Consider the following 10,409-nt stretch of genomic DNA (forward strand, 5'->3'; position numbering starts at 1 on the left):
CAATAACAATAATAATAATAATAATAATAATAATAAAAACAATAATAATAATATATAAGAATACGAATTTGTAAATATTATTTGTCTATACAAAACAAGCCGCAGATATGCAGGGCCTAGGCCTAACATGTGTCAAAAAATCTCAATGTTTGAGATATATCCTTTGGAGCATCAGCAAACCATTAAGGCAAATTCTTAAGTTCAATTTCCAATCAACTTGGTATAGTTTACTAGGGTCCCAACCAAGATTATTCATCATCATGTATGTGTCTTATGGCACAGGATGCTGTAGTAAAAGCCTAGATACCGACATATTTTTCCTCGAAATATGACCAAGAATTGCCGGGGTTATCTCTAATTCCATTGGACGACCTGTCCAACAAAGTTTGTGTGGCGAATTTTGGGACTTCAATAATCGACTTAGAGTAACTTAAATCACGTTCAAAAGAACAAGTACTGCAATTATGAAGATCTTTAGAGCAATAACAAGGGACAGCCGCCATAGTAATCTCCATGTAAACACCGCTGTGCCAGTCCATTGTTTATATCTAACCCCCAACTTAGGTCACATGATGCCTATCACCTAATTGGTCTATTAGACATAGCAAAAAGTATTTTAAGTCGAAGTGTGAGCAGCAGTTCAATGTAAACAAGGTAAATTTATCGTTTCTAAAGCGATGGCTCAAAATATTATTGGAAAGCGTAATTTCGAAAGACGCACATTGTGCTTGATGATGATTGGTGTGAGTTAATGCAACAGCTTTATCGTTTTGTAGTTTGCATGCTTACCTGATTGCTTCATTGACTACGTCAGGTTGTTTCTGTTCTTGCAGATTTGAAAGGCCGTACTTGGCATCCACAACCGTAATGATTCCTACAATTGTTAAAAAATAAACACACAAATCACGTAGTTAAGTATTAATATATAAATATGTTATGTTGATACTATTTTCATATTCCATAAGGAAATACACTCGTCATTAAAATATTAGAAAAACTAAAACATTTAATTAAAATACTGAATTTTATTTATAAGTGCCAAATAATTATCAACTCACAATGTAAAACAGGTAAAAACAATTATACTTTTATTAAATAAATTAATCCGGAATCTGTTAAATAATTACTAAAGATATGAGTTCTATTATGACTGATGTACAGTAAATATCATGCAAGTCATTTTATTTTTCATATTTCATATTTATTTTTATGGTATTTTACCTGTTTCCTTCCTTGGTTTTATCAAAGTTTATTGTTATTAAATTGCATTTTTTATGTCCTCAAATATTCAGATGTACTAGATGGGCTACCAATGATTTTAAATAAATAAATAAAATAATATTAATTTCCGAAACTTTTACTCTGATCTGAGGCATGTTGTGGCAAAATGGCTAAGTTGTAGCAAGAATTAAAATTCAAGTTATTGGTATTTTCAAATACCTGAGTATGTGATCTTGAAAGTAAGGGGTCGTTCATTCAAATATTTAAATTCTAAGTTATTGGAAAGTGAAAGTACAGTACTCTTTGAGCCAGGATAAACACGATTTTGAGTAGTTGCCTTTCAAAGTAATTTGTGCATACATTGAACAGAATAAACTATCAAAATAACGATAAATAAACAATTTGTTGACCACTTTCAGAACTAATACTTTGGGACATGATTATTAAGACATTAAACTGTTGACCTACAGTATACTAAAAAAACAAATTTGGATTTTTTGAGCTCCCACATTTTATAGCTCATTTACTCAATACTGGCCTGAGCGACAACTTAACCATTTCGCCACGACATGCCTCACCTATGGGGCTTCATAAGATGTACTGTAGGGTTCAGAAGTTAATTATTATTACTAGCTATAGAAGGGTACCAACTTATTTCTTAGCTTATATATACTGACTAACATGACTCAAAAATGGGTCATTCATAATTTTCAACATTTTCAAGAGAGTACAAAACATACTCTTTTCTGTGACCCAACCCCCATCCCCTGAGAGAGTACACGATAAAATGTTCGATTTGTGTCATTTTGAGATCAGCATTTTATAGTTTTCATAAACGAGTACTTATGCCTACACTTTCAACTCCCTCCCCCCTTAAAGCGTATGTTTTGTACTCTTTTGAAAATGTTGATAATTATGGATGACATAACATTTGATATATAATTGTTTCATTTGGATGATCAAATGCACATTTCAGAAGTGACCAATCAAAACGGGGACAGGAATGCGGAATACCGTCACACAAATGATATCGTTTTGTGGGATCTTAGCAACAACATTTAAAGAATAGAGCTTAGTGAAATGGTCCTTTAGATCATCTAAAAGAAACAAAATATTAAATAATGTTTTGCTGATTTGCATATACTTTTTTAAATTAGAGGTATGAAAATTAAATATGAAAAAAAAAACATCATAAATATACAAAATAAAAGTACTTTTTGTTATCAAAGTGTAGTATCTGATATACAAAAATAAAAATAATAAAACTAGACTCACCATCAAGGTAAAGCTCACTTCCCAAACCATCGTCCAACCAAAAAATTGAAGCAATTGGTCCTCAGATAATTAAAACAAAAATATTAGTGACTACAGTATTGTAATATTCTTTATTTCAGAAACAAAGTCCAAAATGATACAAAACAGAATAACATAATTATCAATAATAATAATAATATATTAATAATGTTGGACTTATATAGTGCAAAATGCAGGAGGCTCAATGCGCTTAACGTTATTATTATATTAAAATAAACAAGAAATTACTCCTCTCTGCAAAAATTAAATTTCATAACTCATATAAATGCATACACTCAAGTTTTTCTTTTTGTATTTAAGATAGGCTAATAAAAAATTAAAATAAATAAATAAATAAAAAATATGGAATGTAGCATTTCTCGCATAACAATTCATGCTATTTATTGCTTATCATCGATCATTTAATAGATGATACAGGGGTGTAGGCTACTTTCATTTTGGGGGGGGGGGGGAGAATGCAAAAATTGAGAATGCAGAATTAAATCCCTATTCCAATGAAAACTTAATGGTCATTTTTAGTCTTTTAACTCACTTTAGCGGGGTGGGGGGGAGGTGTGTGTCCGCACCCCACACCACTATAGCCTACTCCCATGTGTTATACAGTGCATATTTTCAACTGACTAGCAAAACTGATAGGAAATGCAAATAAAAAAATAAACATCCATGTAATGCCCAATCAAATTTAATTAAACACTCCTGATTTTCTTCAAAAGCTTGACCCAGTAGTGTATTCAATTCAATTCAATTCAAATTTATTTGAGCATCTTATCTTTTTGCTCTAATAGAAAATTTACAGTAGGAAGAAGCTGGGAGAGGCAAGCATACACAATGCAACTGGCTCCACCTAGTAACTCAGTACAGCAACCAAAACAGATCCTTACCAGGATCAGCCAAGCCTGTGGTTTCTAGAAGAACGTAGTCAAACTTTCCTTTCTTCTTCATCAAATTCTCTATTGCATTGATGCCAGTATCCCTGTAAAAAGAATGAGAATCTCTACACACAAATGATCACAGAGCAAGGCTGTATCAAGGATTGCCAATGGGGGGGGGGGGGAAGGGGGGGGGGACATGAAAGGTGAGAATGTGAGGATGTGTGAAAATGGGGTTAAGGGGAGCAGAGCTGTTGGGATCGCAGGTTCAGTTTTTCAATATTATGGCAATTGTAATGATAGATTGCTAGTTAAAAAATAAAGATTCCCTTTTAATTTTTATTACAAAATCATAACAAATTCTATATTCAGTATACAAACTTGGCTGTCTTGTGAACCTTTTCCATTCTACAGGCAATCGCCTTTTAAATTTACATTTTAATCCTATAATACAGTTTAAACACATATTTGACAGTCAGAAATGTTTACATGAGAATTAAAGGTGAGCCCATTTTTTTCATGCTTTGCTTGTTGAAAATGTCAGCATACCGAACTTAGATGCACTCACTGTTCAGAATCTGCTGAATCAGGTGACAGTTGTGTGATCATTTGAGATTATTATTATCCTGGTAGACATAAGATCATGTTGGATGATTATGTGGGTCTGTAATGTGATCATTTGGAACTCTCATATGATCATTTGGAGCTGTCATGTGATTATGTTGGTCTGTTATGTGATCACTTGGAACTGTCAAATGGAATTGTCATGATATTTTGAGCTGTTATGTGATGAGGGTCTGTGATGTGATCATTTGGGGCTGCCATGTGATTATGTGGGTCTGTTATGTGATTATTTGGAATTGCCATATGATCATTTGGTGCTGTCATGTGATTATGTTTGTCTGTTATGCTATTTTGGAATTGTCATATGATCATTTGGGGCTGTCATATGATGATGGTCTGTGATATGATCATGTGGAACTGTCATAATCATTTGGGGCTGTCATAAAGTGGGACTTGTGATCATTTGGAACTGTCTTATGATCATTTGGGGCTGTCGTGTGATTATGATGGTCTGTAACACGATCATTTGGAACTGTGATATGATCATTTGGGGATGTCATGTTATTATTTTGGTTTGTAATGTGATAATTTGGAACATCACATGTGGCAAAGACAAGCCAAACCAGTCACTCATCGCAAATCCTATTTCAGAAATAATGGCAAAAACATGCTGGGATGTCCAAATATTTTTCAAATCTATTTTATTACACTAAACTAACCTTTTATTATATCTATATCATGCCATACTGTTATTTTCCTCATTTTCAATGTTAAAACAACAATATTTTAATGATTTGTTGATGCTTTCTGCCTGGGAAATGCCTGCAATCATAAACTTTAAAAGCTGATTTCTCAAATATTGTTCTTTAAACAGCTGTATGTTTAAACTCCTGTAACTTCATAAGAAAATGTTGGATTTAAATGATTCTTTTACCATTTCATAGCTCTCATTTTACAGTTTACCACTTTAACATTTTACTGTATTAATAACTAAAAAATCGATTTTTGTGACAAGTTACTAGTTTGACTTGTCTTTGCCTTGTATAATCAGTTGGGGCTGTCATGTGATCTGTCATGTGACCGTGTAGCAAAGACACACATAAATTTATTTGTTTGAATTTACTTTACAGAACAGCAGAGGCAACCATTACGTAGCTCCAACCACTCCTCAAAGAGCTCTCCTGATTGGCCGACTGACATGGACTTTTCAACGGAACTACCTATAGCAGGCAATAACAAATAAAAAAGTAAAGGGTCAAAAATAAACAGTTAACATAATATATAAGATTATCCTTTATTCTATATTAGTAATTACATACCGGTAATAACTGCATACATATAGCACAATTTTTAACAGGATAATATAAATGTATAAATTTATTTACTACTATCTAATATTTACTTATAGATTTATGTGGGCTGCTGCAACATAATAACTGTGTAATATTATATATAATAGACTCACCTTCTCCAAATTCATTCAGGATTACAGCTATCTTTTTATTATGCTGTTCAGTTAATATGTAATTTAAAAGCGTTGTTTTACCAGCACCTGTAGAATTATATTCAAATAAAAGTATTCAAATACAGTATTCAATAATGATAATGAAAAAGAAGTTACTGTAATTGTATTATACATGGTATTGATATCTGTTTCAAAAATTTAAAAATAACAGATGGATTAATATTGTGCAAATAACCAAAGTCTCTATGCATGGGTGGAGATCATGGGTAAACACATCCCCCACATATTTTTAAAGGGAGGTATGTAGGTCCCCTCACTTTTTAACCACAATGAACTTTCATAAGTCAAGGAGATGCCTGAAAATTGTTGAAATGAGCTGAATAAATGACCCAGATCTTAAGGAAAGAGTGCAGCCAGAGTACATCATATCTTATAGCAAGATGCCGGTATCTCTGCCCACAAACATCTCAATTACCTATAATACATGACCCGAGTGCACATGCCTTTTTTATAATTTGAGAAGTACGAGAAAAAGCGTGTAAATATAAGATTCCTTTTTTCGGTAGGTAAATTAAAAATAAAAATAGTTAAATAAATAAGCAAATGTAAAAAAAAAGACAAATACCACCAAGCAGCACCCAAACTGAAGTAATGGATTATTAATAGTGACCACCAATCATTATTGTCATTACACTTATTTTATTTGTGTTTAAAGTTGTATCATCCGATGTAGTTTACTAGCCATTTTAATGTACACTCTATCTATAATGAACTAATGTTTTTATAAATTGACCAGAAAATATACTCTCTGTCATTCATTTTGGACAAATAAAATTGAGCCTGAATCTGAATGTTTGTTATAGCTTCCAATGGCTAGAAAAATACCGTAATTCCTTGGGTATAAATCAGCCCACCTCGACGATACCCCTCCCCCTCCCCTTTTGATTGGCCAGTCCTGAAATCATTGGACATGCTGTTAATTTTTTTCAAAAACAATGTGGATATTGTTCCAGTGATTTTACACCAATCCAAGTGGATGATTGGTGGGGCTTGCTTGACCCTAAGATTTAACATAAGTCTTCCCATTGTAATGCACTACCGCATGACAAAACAGTATCCACGGTGTTAAAAAAAAGTTGTCATTTTTTTTCCCCAAAAAAGAATGGGCCCAAATACCAGAGGACAGTATAAGTGTAAGCACTATCAGATCGACAGTCTCACATATTCAGGGTGAGACTCGTGCATTGGAGGTCTGTCTCGCAGTCTCACGCACAAACATGTATTGCCTATGTTAAAAAAAATATATGTATACTATTTGTGACTCTCTTTTTCAACAATATTCATCTACTAAACTAGGCACAAACAAACTCAGCCCAAAATCTCTGACAACTCGCCCCCTAGCAGACAATTCAATCCAACTAAAATCTCATACTAAAACCAACTCCGACCAAAATGCAACGTGGCCAAACCCATTTTTATATAGATTCTCATGTAATACCATGGGGTGCAGGAGCGTGGTCTCATGTCTGTAAATTTGTCTAACTTGAAATCTCAGCACTAAACAGATGTTTAAAACATGTCTATCTCTCACCAAGATATCCCGTGATGATGGATACAGGTATCTTGCTCACTGCATCCACTAATTCCGGTATATCATCATCTGAGTCAGACATTCTGATTGTGAAAAATAAACACTTAATATTAATAACATTTAAACTAATTAAATAACATTAAACAATTAAAGACAATGGTAAACTAAAATAATTAGCAGTTAATCATCCAAAACATTAGTAAATATGGGCATGATATTACCATTGATATTATAAGACAGTGGCTATTTTTATACCAATATTAAATGAATTGCTGATTCTGATTGCATGTAATTGTATGTATCGATTGGATAAGGACAATAACATCCAAACAAAATTAGGACTAGTGTAACAACAGCCACTGATTTATAATAAAATATATAAGCTCTGGATATTGTTCCCAAGAAAATCCGAGATGCTGATTGCCATACTGTAAACATGGAGGTATAAATTATACCTCCATGCTGTAAAGTATTATAAATGTGCGTATGATACTTCAAAATTAAGCTCAAATTTGTGCAGAATATCACAAGGAAAAATAGGTGCACAGAATCGGAACTACATCATACATTGGTTATATAATTAGGTCAAATCATAATACATCGTGTAAATATACTACTACTACTGATGCAGTGCTGTGGTCTTAATTTTTGAGTGGATGCACACAAATATCTAAAATAATTCTTGTGTCTAAATATTACTACAAGGCGCTACTTTATTATATCTATATTATTGAATGCGCACGACCAAGAGGCTGAGCAGCCTATAATATAATTATACCCACACGCAATTAGTTGTAACGCATTAAGGATCACTTCCTTCGATATAACTGATAAGGACGGAGCCGTGTTAATGCCCGGCAATGCATCATGTAACAACAGCAAGAGTTTGGCTAGGGTAGGCTACTACTACTACTACTACTACTACTACTACTAAATGCCTACACCTAGGCCTAGGGTTGTTTTACAGGAAATTGTTTATCCATAGACATTAATAAGCTGATGTGTTCTTCATTTTTCAAACATAATACTGTACCTCTTCGCATTCTTTGTCACAATCAACTGTTGATTATGTGACGGAAACCACTACAATACACACACATGGATTTGTTGACATAATAGCACCGCCAATATTTTTTTAAATAGAGGGCGGCAGACTGAAATTTGTCAATATCGCAATAAAAGCTTTATTTACAGCGTTTATGAAGATAGTTCGTTAGTTTCCATGTTAATAATACTGACCAACAGGCAAAAAACACTCTTAAGACAAATAGCAGTAGTGAAGTTAATAAACAAGCAAACACAGGATTAAATTATGCCAAATATAAATGTTTATTTTGTAACAACAATTGTTTTCTGGCTTTATTTGGCCTATTATCATAATTTATTTTGTAACAACAATTGTTTTCTGGCTTTATTTGGCCTATTATCATAATTTAAGGAAGAATCACAAAAAATAAAAGTACAGTAAAAGTAAATGGTTGTTCTGTATTATATAATTATTTTTTCGTGTTCACATGACCTAGAAATGAATCTTATCAACTTAACGGAAAGATAAATATGCATAGTGCTCAAAGCTTAATAGATTTCAACTATAGCCACAACAGATTGCAAATTTCAATCTCACACCAATACACACTTTTTATATATTGAATTACTATTATAAATAAAATAATATCGATTTAAAAACTTTTTTTTTTCAATCAAGGTTACTCGATACTTGACTTTAAAACAGTGTTGAATGTACTACTTAAATGCCATCAGTAATTGTGACCGCGTATTGCACTAAGCTGTGCCCCCTGGACAACCCCCCACACTCCCTGCAATTTATAAATAACATATAATTTAATCAAAAATAATAATTTAAAAATAATATGGTCCAAGCACAAAAAAGGTCCAAAGGAAGAAGATAGAAGAAAATGGGAAAGATGAAGAATAAATCATAAAAACAATTAAAAAACATCAAATAATATGCAAACACCCTAACCACTAAAAAAAAATCAAATATTTATGTAAATTTATCATCCTAGTTAATAAAACAAAAAACATTTTTAATTACGAAAAAAAAAAAAAAAAAATTATGTACCCTCCCATAGTTATTAAGGAAAGGTAAATATTTAAACTTCCTAGTTATTAAAAAAGTTAAATATTTAAACTCCCAAGATATTAAAAATCATTAAATATTTGAACTTCCTAGTTATTCAATAAAGGTTAAACATTTAAACTCCCTAACTGCTCAAAATACAACCAAAAGGTAATTTAATTATTATGTACCCTCCCATAGTTATTAAGAAAAGGTAAATATTTAAACTTCCTAGTTATTAAAAAAGTTAAATATTTAAACTCCCAAGATATTAAAAATCATTAAATATTTGAACTTCCTAGTTATTCAATAAAGGTTAAATATTTGAACTCCCTAACTGTTCAAAATACAACCAAAAGGTAATTTACTATACATATGTAAATAATACATTTTTATACTAGTCAACAAGGAAAAAGGAATGCACACATTTACATAAAATCTTGTTAAAAACAAAGATACTGATCTTTGAATAAATTCATTAGGCTTTTTGGTTGTTAATCATAGATTGTTATGTTCATAGAATAAAATAACATTCTTTCTACATTGCATTTTACTGATACTGGAATCATGCTGGAACAGAACATAAAGTGTGTATACTTGCTGTGTTTAATTCTATGAATAAACAAACCAAAGATATAGATATTTTAAACATTCAATTAAATAATATATATAGCAACTCAAGAACTTTAAAACTGCTTTTGGATTCCCTTATTAATTTTACATAGAAACAATACAAATTGAGTAAAAATCTTTGAATGTCTGTTTTTCCTATATAGTTCTTCAGCACATATCAATCTTATTTGAAATAATTCACAGCAGAAGAGGCAAAAAAAACTCTTATTTGAAGTAATTCACCTCCTACCAGGTACACATTTAAACACCCCCACCCCAAACCTTGGTAAAGCGAGAAAACCAGAATGATCTTAAACTACATTAAATACAAAAAAATTTAAGAGATATATAGTTTGGTAGTTGACAAGGCAGGAAAGACAATTGCACGCGAGGTAATAATTACAAAAAACACGACACTTAAAATACAGCATTGTCCATGAACTGTAGCCAGAGGTAATGATTAGTACTTATGCTAAAATAATTACAGTAAAACAGTTTCATATGATTGTCAGTCAGATATATAGCACATTCTTAATGGTCAACATGCCATTACACAGGTTAACAGTCAATATAGTACATAAGATATACTGACAATTAAAATTATGTGACACAAACCTGTAGGATTACCAAGATAAAACAAAATATTAAATGTGTAAAACTTCCTACCTAAAATATTTACAATATATATAATAT

General features: G+C 31.9%; 1 protein-coding gene across 2 annotated transcripts in view; it reads right to left on the bottom strand.

Annotated features, from left to right (window-relative positions):
- Positions 1 to 8,151, bottom strand: part of LOC117110128 (COBW domain-containing protein 1-like) — a 73,881-nt gene extending 65,730 nt beyond the window's left edge. For both annotated transcript variants that reach the window (XM_033252729.1, XM_033252728.1), the window contains exons 1-7: positions 8,058 to 8,151; positions 7,025 to 7,107; positions 5,434 to 5,520; positions 5,092 to 5,188; positions 3,417 to 3,508; positions 2,497 to 2,556; positions 790 to 874 (exon numbers count right to left, since the gene is read on the bottom strand). In XM_033252729.1, the coding sequence (XP_033108620.1) occupies positions 790 to 874; positions 2,497 to 2,556; positions 3,417 to 3,508; positions 5,092 to 5,188; positions 5,434 to 5,520; positions 7,025 to 7,106 (503 nt within the window). In that variant the 5' untranslated portion in view covers position 7,107; positions 8,058 to 8,151. The remainder of the gene's footprint in view (positions 1 to 789; positions 875 to 2,496; positions 2,557 to 3,416; positions 3,509 to 5,091; positions 5,189 to 5,433; positions 5,521 to 7,024; positions 7,108 to 8,057) is intronic.
- Between the last annotated feature and the right edge of the window lie 2,258 nt (positions 8,152 to 10,409).

This window comes from Anneissia japonica, unplaced genomic scaffold, assembly GCF_011630105.1.
Source record: "Anneissia japonica isolate Jap-2015-1 unplaced genomic scaffold, ASM1163010v1 scaffold1829_len478734_cov173, whole genome shotgun sequence".
NCBI classification, from domain to species: Eukaryota; Metazoa; Echinodermata; class Crinoidea; order Comatulida; family Comatulidae; genus Anneissia; species Anneissia japonica.